We start from the raw sequence: 23,316 nt of genomic DNA, 5'->3' as shown, positions 1-23,316 counted from the left end.
ATCACACACCAACTTCCAGAGCAGGTGGTTGGTGCAGGACCAAGTAGCTAAAGTCCATTCAAGTATCCAAAGAAGGTCCGCACATCACTTGAACAGGAACTTTTTATTGCTCCATCACCATATACACACAATTGTTCTTAAAACCGGCGATCATTTCAGGGCCACACAGGGTCCCCCATTATCGAGGCACAGTTATGATCATATCACCAGTGTTACATACAACCTTATAAAACTGAGCAAAACCATGAAGAAACTCCCAAAATGTAATTAGCATGATGATCAATCAGAAAACCGATACTTTTGCCACCTCAGGAGCTGTCAGATGTCACTCACTTTTAAACTGCAGCCTGTGGGTCAGACATACTAATGCTGTACCCCCACTGAATGTCGGTGGTGGCATGTGATTGGCTGTGGCTAACATCTGTCAGGCCACATTCCAATGATTTAGGAGCTCGGGCTGGGGGTGTGGCTGTCCCTCAGGAGCAGTGCATGATTGTCCATCTCAGAGAGAGTTTGGCCAGTCACGTCACTGCAGATGTGGACTGGGAGCAGGGCCGGATTTACCATAAGGCACTGTGCCTGATGGGAAGGCCACTCACTCCCCTTCCTGAGTGCCTCCCTCCCTATGCAGAGTCCTGATGAGTGTGTAAATGAGAAGTTACCCACTTTGGTCTATGCATTCCACTGAGGAGTTCTCACTTCAGTTAAGGGCACCTCTAGCTACTTACTACCGAGGTTCCTCTAGCTACCTAATACTAGGGGGCACCTCTAGCTACCTATGATGGGCAAGAAAAGTAAGAGAGAAGTGGCAGCTGGGACAGCCAGAACACTTGCGGTGTGGTGGGGGCTTGTAGGTTCAGAGAGTGAAGTCTAGAGTGGCAGGACATCTGTACCTATAGGCTCCTGTGCTGTAAATCCGTGCCTGACTGGGAGTGTGCCAATCAGTTCACAGTTCAGGGAGTGGGCATGCCAGATCACACAGAATCCACATACCATAAAGAGTCATCCTCCTGGCTTGTAGCCAGTCACCATGGTGATGGTGCGTGTTGGCTGTTAGTCAATCAGATGCAGCAAGGTTTGCAGTTTGATCGGTCTGTTTTCAAGCTGCCATAGAATTTGCATCTAACTGACCTTTCACTGGTGCAAACACATGTGATGTATAGAACCGTGTACGTGTGTGTGTGTACGTGTGTGTGTGTACGTGTGTGTGTGTACGTGTGTGTGTGTACGTGTGTGTGTGTGTACGTGTGTGTGTGTACGTGTGTGTGTGTACGTGTGTGTGTGTACGTGTGTGTGTGTACGTGTGTGTGTGTACGTGTGTGTGTGTACGTGTGTGTGTGTACGTGTGTGTGTGTGTACGTGTGTGTGTGTACGTGTGTGTGTGTACGTGTGTGTGTGTACGTGTGTGTGTACGTGTGTGTGTACGTGTGTGTGTACGTGTGTGTGTGTACGTGTGTGTGTACGTGTGTGTGTGTACGTGTGTGTGTGTACGTGTGTGTGTACGTGTGTGTGTGTACGTGTGTGTGTGTGTACGTGTGTGTGTGTACGTGTGTGTGTGTGTACGTGTGTGTGTGTGTGTGTGTGTGTACGTGTGTGTGTGTGTGTACGTGTGTGTGTGTGTGTGTGTGTGTGTGTGTGTGTGTACGTGTGTGTGTGTGTGTACGTGTGTGTGTACGTGTGTGTGTGTGTGTACGTGTGTGTGTACGTGTGTGTGCATGTGTGTGTGTGTGTGTGTGTGTGTGTGTGCGCTAAATCAAGAAGCAGAATATTACTAACTTTGCTAACACAGCAACCTGAGATGGTCAATGAGATATTAATAATTCCGGCATACCTGCAAAGTGTATGTAGCTGGGAATGGGGCCAAGAGAAATTAGGAAGAGGTGCACTTAGCCCAGTTCCAAACTGCATAAAATGTGTTTGCAGGCAGGAATCCTTAGTATATTAATTACCACCTGTAGCCCTGCTGCTGGAAATAGACTCTCTTCTTACTTTACTTACTTTGACTTTAAAGAAACATTTTGGATCTTGGAAATGAAATTAAAAATCTGTATCTAAAAATATTTTGGTATTTTTGGATTATACGGGCAAAGAGAAAATACTTCTCTTTATGGCAGCATGCCTAGCATGTCATGTTGCATTATTATTATTTCTAGTAGTTCAGGAATTTGTCAGGGAGTTTATGATGGAACTATTTATGTGTAATTCTAGGGTAAACTTGTAAACATGATCTTATTACCTGGTGACCATTGCTCAATCTGTTCTCTTCATGCAGCAAGCACGCTGTACTGTTGGCCACTAAGCATAACTCGTTTACCAGAAATGTGCGGGGGTCTACCTTTGTCAGCTCTGTCACATACAAACCATTCATGCGACACCTGTGATTGATTTGATGGAAAAGATTAATGGTCCATATAATATGCTTTTTTTATTGCCTTTAAAGATTTTGTTGAGATTTGACATTGGACCTGATTGCCATACTGCCGATAATATATATTTCTCTCAAACAGACATCAAACAAATGACAGCGCTCATAGGCTGCAACTGAATTGTAGACCAACAGAGGCATGCAGAGCCTCACAGCGCTAAATACATGCCTTGAATGCAAATCAGATGCAAATCATGTACTAGTCCTAATCTATAATTTGAATGCAAATTGATGCACATGGATGCAGCTAGCCATAAGTATACTTACATGAGTTTTGTACAGCATTTGCATTCAAGGCTTGTATTTAGACCTGCGGGGCTCTGCATGCCTCTGTCTACAATTCAGTTGCAGCCTATGAGTGCTGTCATTTGTTTTGATGTCTGTTTGAGAGAAATGTGTATACCATTTTATGACTAGCAGCACTAGGAAAAAAATGGTGTTTTTTATCATTAGACTAGCGGTAGGTCTTCCCCTAGAGGACCCGTCTCCGCCGTGGGGAAGTCTAGTAGGGAATAATTTGTGCACATATTATTTATACTGAAGCAAACGTCCTCCTTTGCTGTACCTGTTTTGAATGCATGTTGTGTATTTTAGTCCACAATTGGGGAGCTCCGCACATCTATTGCAGGTAGTCAATTCGGGTGCAGCCTCTGTTTGGAAGCGCTGCCAATGTCTCCTGCGATAATATATATTGCTGTGCGCAGGCAGCACTTGCAATATTACTGGTACAACTCTGCTGCAGTTGGTACCAGTAATATTGCCATGCACTCCCTGCACACAGCAATGTTATCGGCAGTACGTGAATCAGGCCCATTGTTCTATGTTTGGGTTTAACTCTTTTTGGGATAGCGTGTTTTTTAGTCTTGCTGAGAGAAGTCAATAAAGCTCAAAACATGATGCAATAATATAACAGGATGTCATGTTACTAGTGTGGTGTTTACCTCACCAGCCATAGACAAAATATATCTATCCTGTAAGTAGTTACTAAAATGTAGTTGTACAGGGTGACTAAAAGAGACACCCTGGGGAAAACACAGACAACAGGAGCCCCAATAGAGTAATAAGTAATGGCAAGGATTGTTTAAATTGTGGTGAAGTGTTACTCGCAAACGGAGGTTGCAAACGGGCAACCAACCACTGGAGGCAGGTGGAAATAAACAACCTCGACTCCACCTTGGTGTCCAGATACACTGGACGCTGGTTGCACTCTTGGCAAAGAACTCCAGATTGTGATTGTAATGGTACACATAACCAAAATTAAACACTCCCCCCATCCCCCCCCCAGGACAGGGTGGGTAGCACAAGGGGGGGGGGGGGGGGAGAGGCAACCAAATATTGATTGGTGTTAAAAACCGCCAAAATAGAAAAAAGTTGAGGTGGCTTTCCTCAATGACGACAAATTCGTATATGGAATAAACAAATTTTATTAAGCAGGCAATGCGTTTCGTGGGTCCCTGCCCACTTTCTCAGGCCAAATAGTGTCAGAAATAAATGAAACCTGCATGAGAAACGCCTCATGCAGGCTTGATTTATTTCTGGCAACCTTTTTCTATTTTAGCTTTTTTAACACCGTTTACACCCCAACATTCTTAAGACAGAAATATGTACACTTTCAGCCACTTATACCCCGCTCTCGGCTCTCCCCTTCCTCTTGCATAAATTGCCAATAGTGTTGGTGTTCAAATTCGGGAACCTGCATTCAGAAATCTGAATTGTGCCAATCGCTGACTGCACTTCAGCACCCAAAGCAGTGGACAGGGTCACGGGGAGTTCACTCACTTCCTACTTCTGGCTCGGAAGGAAGAAGCATCGGAGTCCTGTGAAGTGTGACGTGGACCGCAACCCCGTGACTCAGTCCACTAGCTTTGGTGCTGAGGTGCGGTGTATAATTTGGGTGCAGGATTTGGAATTAAAACACCAACCCTTATTGCCAAAAATAATGAATGACTTTTCTTTATACACATTGTGACTTCTGTCATTTGTAGAGACCGTGATTAAATGCACATATAGACTGACCACTAACAAGCGAATACAGGTGACATTGGCAGGCAGATGTCACTGAGGCCTGGTGCACACCAGAGGAGTTTTTCTGAGCGTTTTGAGTTTTTAAATCTGCTGCTAATGTTATCCTATGTGTCTGTGCACACTGGAGCAATGAGGTTTTGTAAAAAAACCCCATAGCATTACATTGGGAAGAGCTTTTGAAACCTCTAGTGCCCAAACGCTAGAGGTTTCAAAAGCTCTTCCCAATGTAATGCTATGGGTTTTTTTTTTACAAAACCTCATTGCTCCAGTGTGCACAGACACATAGGATAACATTAGCAGCAGATTTAAAAACTCAAAACGCTCAGAAAAACTCCTCTGGTGTGCACAAGGCCTTACAGGGTGATTCCATTAAAAGGTAGTATTGACTAGTGACGGTCATATCTAGGAGAATTCCTGGAGACTCATGTGATTTTTCTTTTCTTTTTTTTTGGGTGGGGGGGGGGGGGGGGGGGGGAGGTCAGCTGATAGATTTGCAAAAGCTCTGATTTGCTGTGATCGCATCCTGCTTCAGCACATGATCATGACTAGAAATTCAGAGACTTGCATATCCGTCACCTGGCCAAACTGATCACATGCGTCTCCATAACTTTTATTGGATATGACCATCACTAGAATTGACTGACATTCCACTTGCGGGGAGACAAACCCCCAGTAACTGACCCCAGTGCCATACTTCCTGTTGAAGACCAGACCCGCAGTGACAAACCCTAGTAAGACACCCCCGGTGATACACTGATGTATCCTGCATGTCACTCTTTCTTGTATTCTAGCCAGAAACCTTTTAAAAAGACGAAGCATGAGTGCATTTGTGGTTTTGGCAGCTGTGTGGGGAGTGACAACGTTGTACTGGGCTGCCAATCACCACACAAGCACATCTGCTGATACATGCCTGTGTAATGTCTCCAGCACAGTACCAGCTCAACCGATTTGAGGTATACCTGTGGCACTCACCAGATAGCTGTGTAGTGGGCTAACCAAGCTCTACACCCAAGACTCCTCTTTTCTGTCTGATACCACTGTGACCAAGGCCAGATTTTTTTTTATAAGGCACTGTAGGCACGTGCCTACAGGCGCCTGATGATGGAAAGGTGGCCACTCCCCTAGTGTCTTCCTCCCTCCTTCCCTATGCACAGTGCCAGGCAGAGCGTAAATGAGCGGTTACTCACCCAACTCTCAGCATTCCACTGATGAAATTGCCCTTCAGCCTGGAGGCACCTCTAGCTACCGAATACTCGGGGACACCACTAGCTACTTAATACTGAGGGTACCTCTGGCTACCTTATGCTAAGGAATATCTGTAGCTCCCCATGAAGGGCAAGGTAATTAAGGGAGAAGTGACAGCTGAGGCAGCCAGCAACTTGTGGTAGGGTTTGGCAGGTGTTTGTAGGTTCATGGAGAGCAAAGTCTAGGGTGCCAGGTTATCTGTGCCTATATGCTCCAGTGATGCAAATCCGGATTTGACTGTGACTCTGGTGTCCCACAGTAGCTGCTGACACTGAGCAAGAGATCCAATAAGCAAGCACAGGGAAAATACTTGCTGACCACCTAAGCAGATGCTGCACCACACTGTACCCTTGTTGGCAGAGGAGGTAGAGAAGGCAGCAAAAGGAAACCCTTTGCAGACTGACATAGAGGATCACTGCACATAATGCAGTCAATTCAGGATACAACTACTTCCTTCAGCTAGTTAAAAGTCAGAAGTATTAGTTTTACAATACCATGCATGTAGAGAAAGCAGTGTGCAGCTGGCCGATTAGCACAGCATGCACTGTACATACAAAGGCGTGCTGATGGGAACAAGCAGCTTGGCGGCAGTACAACAACCTGTAAAGCAGTTCAAACCAGAACAAGCGTTAATTGCCGGTACAGATGCCACAGCTGGATCATCAGATGATGTTACTATAATTAGTACATTATAATGAATCTGTACTATTGGGCTGGTTTCACCTGCTGCAGGTGGTCTGTTTGCAGGAGGCATCACACAGGCAGTGACCTATGAGGAGGATTAATGTTTTCATAGCCATTTTGTGTTTTTTTTTTTTTAATGCATTGCTGGAAAAAGAACCAACTGGGTTTGGGCTCAATCCTATTATATTGCGATCACTTTGTTACATAATACTGCTTTATTAAACTGACTTGGAAACGTCATGTAAAGCTTGTCCCCTGATATCATTTGCCATTTTCTTGAGCTAGTGTTTATTGGAATTAAAGGAAACCAGGCAAGTACTGCTAAAATAATATTTCCTGCTCGGAAAAGTAGCACTGCACTAATAAATCCTATTATGCATATCATAGGATTCCTGCAAAAAGCGTACTGTGCTTTATTTCCCCCTTCAAAAAAAAAATCCCCTCTGCAAAATTAGAAAGAGTAAGAAACTCAGATTTTCTACCCAAGTTGCATTGGCCGGCAAAGTATTATTTTTAGTGGTGGGTTGGCTTATGAACAGGAGAGAGGATTAACATTTGTAGTGGTGTGCATGACTATAGGCCAGAAGGCTTGTGATTTCAGCACACAGCATTCCTGTACTGTGCTGCTATGCCGAACAAGACTGGACATGTTACTTGTTCATGCTCCTGTATCCACTGCTCTAGCAGGAATGAGAATCTAGCAGAAATGGTTAATGCATCATAACTGCTTATAAAAATGATGTCACCAGTACACAGCACATTTCAATGGGATAGGGAGCAGTACACTGATGTATTTTGTAGCCATAGAGTACGGTATGTACCGCATCAGCCATCAGTTAAAGGGGAACGGGTTTTCAATCAGGAAAGTTCCATTAATTTGCTAACTATAAATTATGTAAAGGGAGCTTTCAACCCAGTAGTTAGGTCTTTTTAAAACTTTCCTGATATGCTGTCTAAAATGTTAGAAAATAAAGCTTTTGTGCATTTGAGCATCAGAGGGAAATGCATGGATTATTTTGGCTAATCTAAATAAGTGTCACAAAAATGCATTAACAATTAGAACAGGTTTGCTATTAAAGTGTTGCATAGTTATTTACTGCCCTCTGTATGTTTTTCACATACCTAGAATTGTAGCCTGATAGGACTGGAAATACAGAATTCACCCGATAAGTTAGTGTCAAAGCTGATTATAATACTGATTTTAGGCAGGGCTGGATTTGCACTCTTTACCGCCCTAGGCCACTGTCACCAGCCGCCCCCTTCAGTATAGGTAGCGAGATGACCCCTCCCCTCTTCCCTCTACTATAGGTAGCCTGATGACCCCACCAGTATAGGTAGGCAGATGACTCCTCCCCTTTCATTCCAGTATAGGTAACCAGATGACCCTCCCCCCCCCTCCCTTCCCTCTAGTATATGTCGCCAGATGACTCCTCCCCCTTTCCCTCCAGTATAGGTAGCCAGATAACGCCCTTAATTCCCCCCCCCCCCCTCCTTTTCAGTATAGGTAGCCAGCTCGCCTTCACACTGCAGAAGCCATCTGTGTCACTCATTTCTCAGCTTGTTTCCAGTGCAGAAGCTTCCTCTTCCTTTCCGTCTCCAATGCTGCCCAAGTCCACAATGCAAACATGAGAGCAAGGTGGCTGCTACACAGGCAGCTGGCAGCAGAGTACCGCAGTCAGACACTCGCCTGATCTCCCTGCATAGCAGCTGCTTTGGTGCCCTTCCTCCTGTGGAGCCCTAGGTGGCCTTGGCCTAAATCCGTCCGATTTTAGGCTGAAATTAAATGTACCAATTACATTCACTCAAAATCATATAAACTTAGAAAACTGCATTCTGTTCAAACCTTGATCCACACTTACGAACCACAGCATACATTTTGTTTACCACATCACTCTCTCCTGAAGTCAAGTCACCGATAAGTATAGTTACCTGAAGGTCATTTGAGCTGTGTCTTATGGAAGAAAAAATGCGAACGTACTGAGAGATCAGCTACTTTTGCTAAAAGTGAACCTGTGCACATTAATTTGCTATTGCAGAGTTTGTCCTGTTTCCCCCACATAAAGTCCTGTGGGCATTTAGCACACGTGATCACATATACAGTTACCTAGTTACATAGTTACATAGTTATTTTGGTTGAAAAAAGACATACGTCCATCGAGTTCAACCAGTATAAAGTACAACACCAGCCTGCTCCCTCACATATCCCTGTTGATCCAGAGGAAGGCGCAAAAACCCTTACAAGGCATGGTCCAATTAGCCCCTAAAGGGAAAAATTCCTTCCCGGAATTAGTTTGGTTGACCCACAGGAGAAGATGCTATTTGTAAGTTCCTCCAATTAACCTGGTATTGTAATTCTATTGGTGGGGTAGATATCTGTGCAGGTCCCATACCACCTCTGCTGGCAGGGAAATATTCTATCCTGTGCTGGCCTATTCAAGGAACATCAGCTTCAATGACCTTTTTTTACCACTATCACGAAAATTGTAAAATTTAAGATACATATAAACACATACAAATAAGAAGTATGTTTCTTCCAGAGTAAAATGAACTGTAAATTACTTTTCTCCTATCTTGCTGCCAATTCCAGTAAATAGTATAAATCTGATATAATCGGCAGGTTATGGACTAGCCCATATCTTCATGGGGGATTCTCAGGGTTTTGTTTATTTTCAAAAGCACTTAGTGAATGGCAGTTGCTCTGCCAAAAAAGTGTGCAGCAAGCAGGGAGGATAGCCAGCATCTTTGTATAAATACTTTTCAGGGAATCCTATATAATAAAACGTGTGTGTGTGTGTGTGTGTGTGTGTGTGTGTGTGTCCCTGCTTCCAGACGTGACAGTTTGCTGTCTGAGAACCTCATTGCATTGTGGGAAATAACAGCTTTTTTTCAACTGCTAAGCAAGCAACATCTCCCCGTGTGCATACACTTCGGACAGTGATGGGGACGGGCGAGCAGGACGCATTGGTATGCGCGTTACCGTGGTTTAGTGGCCTAGTGCCCGTTTAACGGACAGGCCTTTTTACTAGTGTCTTTATAAAGAATACAAGCCTTGCTGAGAATCCCCCATGAAGAGAGAGGCTCAAAACCTGTCGGTTCTGTCAGACTTCTACTACCTGCTGTAAGTGACAGCAACATAGGAGAAAAGTAATTTATGGCTCATTTTACTCTGGAATAAAACATACTTCTTATTTGTATATGTTTACATGTAATTTAAATTTTAACATTTTTTTGTGACAATGGTCCTTTAAATGTGTGCAAGTGTATTCGGGAGAATTCATGCTATTGTCATGGTAAAGAAGAGAAACTGAAGCGAGATAAAATGCTTGTTTTTACCTTCTATTTATGTTAAGCACTATGGCTAGTGCTAAAACGCCACATCCCGACGGCAGAATGAGGGTTTTATATCCCCAAATCCCCAGGGCTAAAATCGGGGAAGGCTTCCTTATAGAGGCAGAGCTTTGGGCTGTAGCTCTGCCTCTATGCGCGTCAATCCCCGCTGATCGCCGCCTCTCCCCGCCCCTCTGTCTTCCTTCACCGAGAGGGGCGGGGGAGAGGCGGAGATCCACGGTAGATTGACGCGAATGGAGGCAGAGCTGCAGCTCAAAGCTCTGCCTCCCTGGGCAGCAAAATCCATGACCAAGAAAGTTGTGTATTTTGCCCTGTGATTAGGGGGGTATAAACCCCTTGTCTTTGCCGCAAGGATGCAGCGTTTTAGCACAAGCCATAGTGCTTCACATAAATAAAAGGTAAAAGCAAGGATTTTATCTCGCTTCAGAGTCTCTTTAAGGCTAGTTTCACACCAGGACGTTGCGTTTTAGGGGACGTTATGGTCGCATAACGTGCCCCTAACGCAACGCCTGGTGCTCTCTAAGGTGGACGTCAGAGTGAGCCGCGTTGTGCAGCTCTCTGGCGTACGTGATGCCGTGATGCACACTCTTGGACGCATGCGGCATCACGTGGTCCCGCCCGGCCAATCGCCACACAGAGCGGCCGCTCCAGGAAGTAAACACTGCACGTCACTGTGCGCAGTGAATATTAATTAGCCATGTGCTTTGCCGCTCTCCGCTCCTCCCCAACATTACTGCGCATGTCCAAGCAGTCTAACGCGGCTCTGCCGCTTACAAAGTACTGCATGCAGTACGTTGACTTATGGCGCAGCGTTACTGTGTAACGCAACGTGGGCACTGTGAACGGCCCATTGATTTTTCATTGCTGTGCGGTGGGGTGCGTTACAGGCTGCTCTAACGTGCGCCTGTAACGTCCCACTGTGAAACCAGCCTAAAGGATGGTCACACCAAATAATCATTTAATGCCAAGGCACTTACTAATAGCAAACTAGGTGTCCTGCAGCAGTGACTGGAATCTAAGTGACTTATGTCCTGGCACACTTCTGACCTGCCATAGTTGCGATCTGAGGCTGCCAGATATCCTGTTGGGGGTAGTTCTTGTTAGATTGTATTTGAAAATAAGACCAGATGAGTTTCAGTAGTGACTGGTGATTGTCCACGGCTATAATGGTATTCACTATTTTCAAACAGGGTGCTAGTACGGTACTTAGAAAAAGTGCAAACCCCCCATTTTGATGTTTCAATCAACATTCTTAGGATTGACTAATAATGATCACAAATCTATTTTGCAGATGTTGACGAATGCGTTGTATCACCAGACATCTGTGGAACAGCAAAATGTAAAAACATGCCTGGTTCTTATGCATGTCTTTGTGATGAGGGGTTCAAATACGATGAGTCAACAAAAAGCTGTCAAGGTATGTATTCATATACAGTACTAATATGCAGAGTGAACTTCTGGTAAGGAGGATAGCTATTAATCCCTTCCATTCCACATTAATACCATGAGGTTTTTTTTTTTTTCATGAGACAAGTTTTTTGAACAATAAACTATTAATAGGTATAACTTAAAAATTCTTATAAAACTGGCAGAATACACGTTAGAAGAGTATCAGTCTAGTTTTACAATGTTGTGTTTAGTTCATAAATATTTCCATATATCATTAATTGGTAAATTCATCCAGTATGTAGCAGCTATTAAAAAAAATTGAAATCTTGAAACCAATATAAACATTGTCTGACTTATTTGACATATTTTGCAGCCCACATGCCTGCTTTAGCAGAGGCTACATAGTTCAAAAAGGTTCTTCTTTGATTCTTCAAGGTTCTTGATATCCAGGGATGAAGAAGAGGATGGGAAAAACCAACAGATGTTATCCAATTGGGTGGGCATGAGGGTGCAGCTCTGTGCTGCTAACTGGTGGCGTTCTGTTGGTGAATGCATTGTCCATAGCATCTAGTGCACAATGGAACGCTTCTGGTTTGCAGCACACGGATGTTTTCGTGAGCTAATCTTTTCATTCTAGTTATATCTGTGGGTTTTCTCCCATCCTCCACCTCTTTATTTGTAGATGAGTTGGACGATTATGACAATCATGCATCTGCGGGCCTTATTTTACAGACACTGGTGTGACATGTGATAACAGCCTGATTCTAATACTGGATTTATTTTCTATCTGCATGCCAATCATTTTTGCGCTTCTCACTGATCTTCATTCTGATTGATTTTGTAAAAACATAGCCATGGAGTGATAAGTAGCACAGGTTTACAAAATAATGTTCCTAAAGAAAATATGTAGTCTCAGTAAGGGTATTCATGGCCAAAATCGAAGAGGAATACCTCAATGCATGTGGCATAAAACCCATGGCCTACTTCCGCTTCATTTATGATATTTTAATCATCTGGTCCGCAAGTGAGGATGATTTTCTCCAGTTCCACAGGAACTTCAATACCTTTCATCCTACAATCAAATTGAAACTTGCCTACTCTCACACAGAGATTAACTTTCTGGACACCACCATATACATCAGGGGTAACAACATACAAACCTCTGTGTATCGCAAACCTACAGACCGTCCCACATACCTAAGATATGACAGTTTTCATCCCAAGCACATTAAGAACTCTATAATTTACAGCCAAGCTATAAGGTACAACCGGATTTGTTCTGACAGGATGGACAGAGACCAGCACCTGGATTGCCTTAAAGAGACACTGAAGCGAGACTAAATCTCGCTTCAGGTCTTATATATAGCAGGGGCACGTGTGCCCCTGCTAAAACGCCGCTATCCCGCGGCTTAACGGGGGTCCCTTCACCCCCAACCCACCCCCCGCAAAAGATGGTCGGAAAATGGTCGCTGGCTGTCTCTCTTCCTGGAGGCAGGGCTAACGGCTGCAGCCCTGCCTCCCAGCGCGTCTATCAGACGCGCATCGCCGCCTCTCCCCCGCCCCTCTCAGTGAAGGAAGACTGAGAGGGGCGGGGGAGAGGCGGAGATACGCGTCTGACAGACGCGCATGGGGCAGGGCTGCGGCGGTTAGCCCTGCCCCAACCAGAAAGCGCTCCCCCGCTGCACGGAGGGGGTTTGGGGGGACAGGGACCCCCCGTTAAGCCGCGCTATAGCGGCGTTTTAGCAGGGGCACACGTGCCCCTGCTATATATGAGGTCTGAAGCGAGATCTATTCTCGCTTCAGACTCTCTTTAACCAGTTCGCATTCAGTCGTTTTTCGCTTCATGCATCCGAACAATGTTCACCTCCCATTCATTAGCCTATAACTATATTACTACTTATCACAATGAACTGATCTATATCTTGTTTTTTCCGCCACCAATTAGGCTTTCTTTGGGGGGTACATTTTACTAAGAGCCACTTTACTGTAAATGCATTTTAAAAGGAAGAATAAGAAAAAAACGGAAACAAATCATTATTTCTCACTTTTCGGCAATTATAGTTTTAAAATAATACATGCCTCCATAATTAAAACCCACGTATTGTATATGCCCATTTGTCCCGGTTATTACACCATTTAAATTATGTCCCTATCACAATGTATGGCGACAATATTTTATTTGGAAATAAAAGTGCATTTTTTCCGTTTTGCATTCATCACTATTTACAAGCTTATAATAAAAAAAAAAAAGAAATATTTCATCTTTACATAGATATTTAAAAAGTTTAGACCCTTAGGTAAATGTTTGTGTTTTTTTTTTTTATTATTGTAATGTTTTTTTGTTTTTTTTAATTAAACATTTTATGTGGGTATTTTTGGGAGGGTGGGATTGAAATTGTATTTTTTTTTTGTAAATATGTGTATTTTTATTTAACATTTAGATGTAGTTTACTTTTTGGCCACAAGATGGCAGCCATGAGTTGTTTACAGTGACGTCACTCTAAGCGTACCACGTACGCTTAGAGCGACATAGGAAGCAGAAAAAGCGTAGCTTCCGAGAGAAGCTGTCGCTTTTTCTGCGGGGGAGAGGAATCAGTGATCGGGCACCGTTGCCCCATTCACTGATTCACTGGCTAACAAACGGCCGGGAGCGCGCGTGGACGCGCAGGAGCGCACATGGCTTCCTGGACGTGAGTTTCACGTCCAGGAATGTCAAATAGTTAAGAACACTTTCATTAACCAGTTCACCCCCAAGGGTTTTTATCCTAACGGACAAGAGCAATTTTCAGTTGTCAGCGCTCCTCCCTTTTATTCCCTAATAACTTTATTACTACGTATCACAAGAAAATGATCTATACCTCGTTTTTTTCGCCACCAATTAGGCTTTCTGTGGTTAGTACATTTTGCTAAGAATTTTTCTTTTATTCTAAATGCGTTTTAATGAGAAACAGCAAAAGAAAGAAAAAAAATAATTATTTCTCAGTTTTCAGCCATTATAGTTTTAAAATTAAACATTCTCCTGTGGATAAAACAAACACGTTTTATTTGCCCAGTTGTCCCGATTATTAAACCGTTTAAATTATGTCCCTATCACAATGTATGGCGACAGTATATTATTTTGAAATATAAGTGTTATTTTTCTGTTCTGTTTTTTTTTTTTTTTTTTTTGTTCTGGCCATAATTACAAGACCTTATGTAACAAATTAAAATTAATTTTTCCCCATAAAATATAGATTCAAAAATCTGAGTCCCTAAGGCAACTATTTATTTATTTATTTTTTAAGCTGATTTTTTTTTTACAAGTGTTGTTTTTTTTTTGGGGGGGGGGGGGGGGTGAGGGTTGGAAGTGTAATTTTATTAAGGATGTGTATGTACTTGAAAATGTATGTATTTTGTAGGTGTAATATACTTTTTGGCCACAAGATGGTGCTAGTGAACACTCGTTATAGGAAGTGTTCACTTTTTTTTCTTTTTACACTTTATTTAATTGTTACATTTCCTGTTTTTGTGAATGGACGTAGCCGCTGTTCGTGGTCACGTCCATTTACTCCAGGCACTGCGATTGGGTAGAGGACCGTTCGGTCTTCTTCCCCAATCACCCAGCACGGGATCCCGACGGAAACTGCGGCGGTAGCGGTGCGCAAACGGCAGTAGCAGCGACGGGAATGCGCGACGTATTAAAACGTCATGTTGCCGTTAATAGCGGTAAGCATGACGTTTTAATACGTTAGGATGTCGGTAAATGGTTAAACAAGGTTACAGTCCTCCTATGGCTGAGGCCCAAATCAGGAAAGCCAGCAACATCCCCAGGACTGAACTCCTGAAATACAAGCAAAACCAGAAAGAGGAACGTGTCCCTTTGGTTGTCACCTACAACCCACACCTGGAAATCTTAAGGAGGATTGCTAAGTAACTTCATCCCATTTTACACAAGGATCACAGACTGAGAACGATATTCCCTAAACCTCCACTCTTGTCATATCGGCAACCACACAATCTAAAACAGATGATTGTCAGGAGTTCTTTGAATAGGCCTCAACAAAACGGAACATCACCCTGCCGACAAAAAATATGGGGGACATGCAGACACATTTACTCCACTGACAGGGTAACGATACCAGGTTCACAACAGGAGTACAGAGTACAAGGTACATTTTACTGTGGTTCCACAAATCTGGTATATCTGATCATGTGTGCTAAATGCCCCAATGTTATGTACGTGGGAGAAACTGGACAAACTGCGCAAACGTATGAATGGACACAGGCACACTATTAATGATACCAAATCTGGACTCCCTGTTGCTACACACTTTCAGTCCAACCGACACAGCATGGATGATCTTCGTGTCACTGCCCTGAAGGGTGGCTTCAAAACGTCAAATGATCGATTTAATAGCAGACACAAAATTTATAAATTGGTTGAAAGCTGTGCAGAACGGTTTGAATAAGGACAACAACTTTTTATATTGGTATGAGGCTGATGATATTTGAACTTTTTCAGCCATTCTAGCTGAACTTTTGAACTAAGAATTTACGATACCTCTGGGTCAATCCTAATCCCAGGTCTGTGAGCATGGAGTAAACAAGGATCCTTATCTTAGCTAACAACCTCTGACCCCATTTAGATGGTCTGTTTGAATGAAGACATCTTAATGACATGTATTTATGCTTGAAAAAAATATCTGTTTTCTCTTTTGATGTTGCATGTATAAAGCTGTCTGTACCACCAGCTTGCAAACTAACAGGATATTTTTATTCATTTTTAGTTAGCCAATAAATGGTATCATCCTGATTTAAAACTTCTTGCTTTTAAAGAAAATATACACATGTAGTGTTTTTTTTTCAGTTCTATGTATTTTTCCCATTCTTTTTACTTTTCAGTTCTTTCAGATAGCTTTTGGAGATTTCCATTCCTCAACAAATGCCAGTTGGTGTCTGATATGCAGTACAAAACAGAACAGTTAAAAGGGGTGCAAGATGCATCCTGTTGAAAAGGGGGCCCGCTATTTGTAGATGTTGCATAGCAGATGGTTAAGTTTACACATTACGGGGGTGGGGGTTTAAGGTAGTTAGGCACAACTGGGGGGGTGGGTTAAAGTTAGGCACCAAAGGTAGGGGGAGTCTGTCCTAAGGTGGCCACACACGATACAATAAAATGATCCGATTTTACGGAAATTCGATAAATATGATCGGATCTCCCAAAAAAGTCTAAAGCTTTTTTTGTTTTTATTCGACTGAAAAATCTGATCGGATTTCCCTTTTTTTTCCAATTCGCTCCGGAATGCTGGAAATTTTTATTTTTCTAAAGATTGTATAGTGAGTGTTAGTTTGTCAATTTATTATTATACACACTCTAGCAATTTTCTCAGTTTTGAATAATTTTTATCATAATTGGGAAAAAAATTTAACTTACCTTATATACTCTAGTATAAGCCGAGATTTTGGGGCAAAAAATTTGACCCAAAAATGGGGGTCTCATCTTACACTCCAGTCTTAACACTTGACCAAGTGCCCCCACCATGTGCCCTGTGTAGGAAGGACCGCGGAGTGCCGATAGAGTTGTTCTTGACCAACACTTGACCAACCTCCCCACCCCACCCCCCGCAGAGCGAAGCAGTAAAGTAAATAGCAGCATGTCCCCCGTCATACACAGGCTCGGCAGTGTGTGTGTCCCACCGGCATACACAGGCTTCGTAAGCAGAGTGTTGGCGTATGTCGGGAGCTTTCACTCACCGTTCCTCGCCGTCAGGACTCCCGTGCTTGACTGTTGCTGTCTCACATCTATGACACCCTCTAGTGGCGAAGTACCACTGCATAGCGTCATAGGTGTGAGATGGCAACCGGAAAGTACAGGAGTCCTGATGGCGAGGAACGGTGATTGAAAGCTCCCAACGTATGCCAACACTCTGCTTACGAAGCCTGTGTATGCTGGTGGGACACACACCCTGCTGAGCGTGTGTATGCTGGATGGACACACTGCTGATATGTACTTTACTGCTCTGCACTGCGGAGGGTGGAGTGGAGAATTTGGAGACTCTAAGAGACACATGTCACGCATCCCTTCACTCAGGGGTGAGCCTGGGGTGCCTGGCACCTGGGTGCAAGATTTTCTCTGGCGCCTATGGGAGTGGTTAAATTAACCACGCCCAACCACATAACCACACCCATGTCCTGCCTAATCACACCCACACCTTCCACCTCTTTACGCATGCATGTGATACCCCATTACTACCCCTCTTCCATGGGCTTGCTCCTGGCTGGCTTTGGCTGCCTGCAAGCCTGCTAGTCTCTGCGGCCACCCTACTCTCGCTTGCTGTCGTTGGCTCCTCCCCCCCGCCAAGCCCAAGAGTGAGGTGGGCTGCCTATATCCTTCCCATTGCGCCGCGCAGCCTGCCAGTGTTGCCAACCTTTCAAGATTTTTAGATGACAACGGCTTCAATTCATCAAGCATTACCGCATTCGGTAATGCTGAAAACAGCTGACTTTACGGAGCACTTAGTAAAATGTTAATTCATCAAAGCAGTTACCGCATGAGAAGCAGACATTCCTGTGCAGAGAGATAAATTACCGACTTGTTAAGTGATTACCTCAACACATGTCAGTAAAATGTCAGCAAATGTTAATTCATCAAGCTCACAGCATTCGATAACGTGCGGTGTTTATCTCCAGCTCTCCCCTGTCGATAAGGAGCTTGGAATGCCTTCTCCATGTGTGACAGGACCATAGAAACCTCCCCTGTCCCCTGCAAGTGCTGCTGATAGGTTGGCCAGGCTTCTCCGGTGGAACAGACCCCCCCCAGGCAGCCAGGGGAGAGAAAAGAATTAAAGTTATTTTCCAGGCACCCTTCTTTTCTAGGCACCCTTCGGTAGTGTAACCCCTTCAGTGCCTGTTTAAATATGCAGGGATGCAAGTGGGAGCTTGTGGCAAAATGACCTAAGCAGGGAATGTGTAATGTTTCTCAGCAGTTCATCTAAGCTGTGGCAAGTAAATAGAAACTTAAGACTAATGAGACAGATTCAGCAAGAGCAGAGGCAGCACAACAAATATAAAAGGCACATGTATAGGGATGTCGGTGCTGCCTCTTTCCTATTGTAATGCCCTCACTGCACGGACCTCTTCGGTAACTTACCGAACATCTACCACATGTGTGAAAATATTGATGAATTAGCACAGTGAAGTGTAAAATACCGAATGCGGTATTTTAAGGACTGGGATTTTGTTATCGAACACCCTTTGATGAATTGAAGCCAACATTTCCCCACTAAATGCACATAAGAGACAGCTGTTCCCCATGTAAATGCACATAAGAGACCGCTTTTCACCAGTAAATGCACATAACAAGAGACTGCTTTTCACCAGTAAATGCACGTAACGAGACTGCTTTTCACCAGTAAATGCACATAATAAGAGACCGCTTTTAACCAGCAAATGCACATAAGAGACAGCTTTTCACCAGCAAATGCACATAAGAGACAGCTTTTCACCAGCAAATGCACATAATAAGAGACATATTTTCACCAGCAAATGCACATAATGACAAACAGCCAGTGTCCCCAGAATATATAGCCAGGGATATATGTGCCCAGTATATGTAGGCAGGGGTATATGTCCCAGTATATTTAGGCAGGGGTATATGTCCCCAGTATATTTAGGCAGGGGTATATGTCCCCAGTATATGTAGTCAGGGTTATATGTCCCCAGTAAATGTAGGCAGAAGTATATGTCCCCAGTATATGTAGCCAGGGGGTATATGTGCCCAGTATATGTAGCCAGGGGTATATGTGCCCAGTATATGTAGGCAGGGGGTATATGTGCCCAGTATATGTAGGCAGAGGTATATGTCCCCAGTATATGTAGGCAGAGGTTTATGTCCCCAGTATATGTAGGCAGAGGTATATGTCCCCAGTATATGTAGGCAGAGGTTTATGTCCCCAGTATATGTAGGCAGAGGTTTATGTCCCCAGTATATGTAGGCAGAGGTATATGTCCCCAGTATATGTAGGCAGAGGTATATGTCCCCAGTATATGTAGGCAGAGGTATATGTCCCCAGTATATGTAGCCAGAGGTATATGTCCCCAGTATATGTAGGCAGAGGTATATGTCCCCAGTATATGTAGGCAGGTGTATGTCCCCAGTATATGTAGGCAGGTGTATGTCCCCAGTATATGTAGCCAGGTGTATATGTCCCCAGTGTATGTAGCCAGGGTTATATGTGTCCAGTATATGTAGGCAGAGGTATAGGGTCCCCGTTTAGGTAGTGAGTGACAGGAGCGCGCTGCCTCCCTCCCTCCAGCCGCTGCCGCCGCCGCTCCCCCCTCACCTTGCAGCAGCTTCAGAATCAGACCTCGATCAGCGGGCGACCCGACCAGAAAGACGGCGCCGGACGCACCCGCTCTATATGCGGAAGTGATGTCACTTCCGCATATCAGTGCGGCGTGCTAGGTCCTAGCGCCCGCCTGCCTGATCGAGGTCTGACGCGGCGCCGGCGGCTAGAGGGAGGGAGGAAGCTTTGGCCACAGGGGGAGAGCGGTGGCCGGGCGGCGCCTCTCAGAGGCAGGCACCCGCCCAGGCTCGGCCCTGCCTTCACTGCTGACTGAGTTTCACTGAGCTTGGGGACACGCTGCCAATACATACTTTAATGCTCCGCGGGGGGGGGGGGGGGGTGCGGCAGTGAAGGGGGTTTTCTAGGGAACTCATGTCTCACATCCCTTCACTGCTCAAATAGATGTTTTTGAGGTATATATTTACATACTGCTTTTCTGTATTCTCTCTATGTTCAATGGAAATATCTTGCTTTGTAATATCGTTTTTGCTGGAGACTTACAATGGCTTTTTTTTTTTTACAATGAGAATTGCATAAACCATATGGCATATGGCAGGGCACTTGGGGAGGGGGATTTTTATCAGTATTTTTTTTTAATAATTACAGTTTTAACATAGGGCTTACAGGGAATACGGTTGACAGTATTTATAGCTTCTGCAATTTCTACACCTGGCTAATATTCGGGTCAGTCACTTTTCCCTTGTTTTACAGGTAAAAGTTGGGGGGTCGGCTTATACTCGGGTCGGCTTATACTCGAGTATATACGGTATGTGTGTGGTACATTGGTCATATTTTTGAATTGTTACAATCCGTCAGAAAAATTAATTGCAATTCTTGAATTGAACAGATATTTAATTAATTGTATGGTGTGTGGCAAACTTTAGGGTTAGGCATCAGTAGAGGGAGAGTTCTGTGTTAGCATAGGGCTAGGTTTAGATAATCGTAAAATAACGGTAAATATTCCTGATATTATACTATATGAATAAAGTATTAAAATATCAGTAATTTTCCAATATTGTACTACTGGCTATTTCTAGTGCCCTTTTCAACTGGCGCCTTTGTTAAATGTAAATGTACAAAACGCTGTTGCATAGCAAAGGTTCCATGCTAAGCTAACAGGCAGTTCAGTGCAAAAACAAAAAACAAACAGTTGCTTCATACGACAAATGTATAAGTTCTAAAATCCAAAATCCCCATAGCTTTACAATTAGTGCTGTAACTACTTTATGTAAACTAAAATAATACAATTATAATTGTATAATACAGATTATGGTTCCTATCTTCTCTATGGCTTGCTCTGATTTCTAGACAACCTCACTGTGAAGGTCTCGTAAGTACGAAAACTGACACACACCTGCAGGGGTCCTAGCTTATCCCCCTCCACTTCACGTCAAATTTAAAGTGGGGTGTAGCTATCCCGCAGTAGTGATGCAGTGGACTGCACAGTTTCAATGTATGGAGATGCTTGAAAGTCACCTACACAGGTATAAATGAGTCCCTATGGGTGTACTCAAATTCAAACAAGCTTCCCCCATACATGTATTGCTCAATGGGAGGATAATCAGAACTATTTACACAAACGGTGCATGGTGCTGTATGTAAACTTTAACATGGTCATGTTTCACCCTATGGCTTCATCAGAAAGTGCTATACACATATACAGTATCACCCAATCACCCTATATACATATAATACATATTCACATCATCCCCCCATATATATAAGCTGCCCCAGTCAGAGCTGAGTTGCCATGTGCGGCCAGGTCATATTTATACAAAGAGGGGAGGAGAAAAATGGGGGTTGGCCCAGATTGATTTGCCCTCCTACCTGGTATGTGTATACAGCTTGCTGGGCTGTCCGCAACGTGTACCACCTTCCTGTGGGGTGTAATGAACCCACCGGGAATATGCATAGTGTAAGCCTCATTTCGTTTGGGCCGGGGTTCGCATGATTGCGGAATGGCATCCACCTGTTAGGTAATGCTGGCGCTGGAGGGAGGTAAATGTCCAACACGGAGAGCGACGGGCTGGGCTGCGGCGGTGACGTCATATCCGCCCACAGTCCCGTCCAATCACGCTCCCAGTGCTGGTTGCCATGGTGGTGGGGCGCAGAGTGCGTCCCATTCACTGCAGGCTGCCGGCTGTAGGACCTGTCAGGTCCTGTTGCTGTTACATACACATAGCATATATGGAGGAGATATTGAGGTTGCCAAGCAACAAAACTTGCAATATTACAGCGTTATAAGTTTAGAAGACCAAGATACACACACTGTATTCCAATGTGCCCATATTTCGTTAGGCAGTTATCCCAAGGATTGAATACATATTGTTTACGCATAAAGAGCTGGAAACTTGCATTTATATGACATACTATACATAAGTCTCTCAAACGTCTCCATTGTGCTCTTATAGTAAGGATCACTAGATGTATAGCTTGGAAGGCAAGGACAGCATGCAGACTTCAAGGTATAAATGAACGATCCAGGGATATAGATTGTAGAACGACCTGCATATGCAAAAAGGGGAGGGGAGGGGAAAGAGGGGGCTGAGGGAGAGAGGTGGGGGGGTCGGGGGGGGGGGTCCTCACAAAAAACATGCCAGGTTGAAGTCCTCGTTCAACCCTTTAGGTGCAATGGTGTCTAATCTAAAGATCCATTGTGATTCGATCTGAGTCAATTTCCGATCGAAATTGCCCCCCCTCACGCTTCTCCTCCAGCATTGGATGCCCCAGAACTGAATGTTAAATCGATCTATCATGTGCACTTCATTCATATGTGGTGCTATCGATGTTTCTCTTTTATGTTTGATGTCTCCAATGTGCTCTAAAACACGATCTTTCAACTGTCTCGTCGTTTTTCCAACATAGAAAAGGTTACATGTGCACTTGGCTCCATATACCACTCCCCTAGTGTCGCAATTAATAAAAGATCTAATTTCAAATGATCTACCATTGTTGGGTGCTATAAAATTTTTCACAGTTGGCATATACTTGCATGCCTTACATTTGCCACATCTATGTGATCCGTTCGGTCTCTGGGGTAACCACGTTTTCAAAGGGGACACACTTTTAGAAAAGGTGCTATGCACCAACATGTCTCTCAGATTAGGTGCTCTTCTGTATGTTATCATAGGATTGGCAGGGAGAAGACCCGCCAGATCTTTATCTTTCTGTAATAGGGGCCAGTAATGCTTAATGATTTCGAAAATTGTGTGGGATTGCTCCGTGTATGTTCCTATAAGTCTCGGAAACTTGGTTTTCGGATCGCTAGATGGAACAGCATTAGATTTATTCATTAGGGTTTCTGCCCTTGGGGTATGGATTGCTCTCCTATGTGCTTGTTCCACTACCTTGTCAGGGAATCCTCTCTGTTTAAAACGTTTCCTCAGGAGTTGGCATTCTTTATTGAATGCCTGTTCTGTTGAGCAATTTCTTCTAGCCCTAAGAAACTGGCCCACTGGAATGCTCCTCCTAAGTGATCGAGGATGTGAACTGTCCCATTTTAATAATGCATTGGTAGATGTCGGTTTCCGATAAATTTCCGTTTGCATTCTACCATCTTCACCAATCGAAATATTGAGATCAAGAAAATTGATCGATTTATTGTCGATCTCGTATGTAAATTTCATCCCAATTTCATTATTGTTGAGGATAAAAACAAAGTCCTCAAAGATCTTAGCTGGGCCGTCCCAAATTACAATGATATCGTCTATAAAACGCCCCCAGTATAGTATATGGGACGTAAAGAACAACAAATCCTCTGAGAAGACATGTGTATCCTCCCACCAGCCCAGGAACAGGTTGGCATAGGAGGGGGCGCAAGCCGTCCCCATAGCACTGCCCCTGAGCTGATGGTAGACACGCCCACCAAAAAGGAAG

General features: G+C 43.9%; 1 protein-coding gene across 2 annotated transcripts in view; it reads left to right on the top strand.

Annotated features, from left to right (window-relative positions):
• GAS6 (growth arrest specific 6) overlaps positions 1-23,316 on the top strand; it is a 136,055-nt gene that overhangs the window by 55,039 nt on the left and 57,700 nt on the right. For both annotated transcript variants that reach the window (XM_068268213.1, XM_068268212.1), the window contains exon 9: positions 11,019-11,144. In XM_068268213.1, the coding sequence (XP_068124314.1) occupies positions 11,019-11,144 (126 nt within the window). The remainder of the gene's footprint in view (positions 1-11,018; positions 11,145-23,316) is intronic.

This window comes from Hyperolius riggenbachi, chromosome 2 (genome assembly GCF_040937935.1).
Source record: "Hyperolius riggenbachi isolate aHypRig1 chromosome 2, aHypRig1.pri, whole genome shotgun sequence".
Taxonomy (NCBI): Eukaryota; Metazoa; Chordata; class Amphibia; order Anura; family Hyperoliidae; genus Hyperolius; species Hyperolius riggenbachi.
The sequence above is the reverse complement of the archived record's forward strand: the minus strand, read 5'-3'. Positions and strand labels throughout refer to the sequence as shown.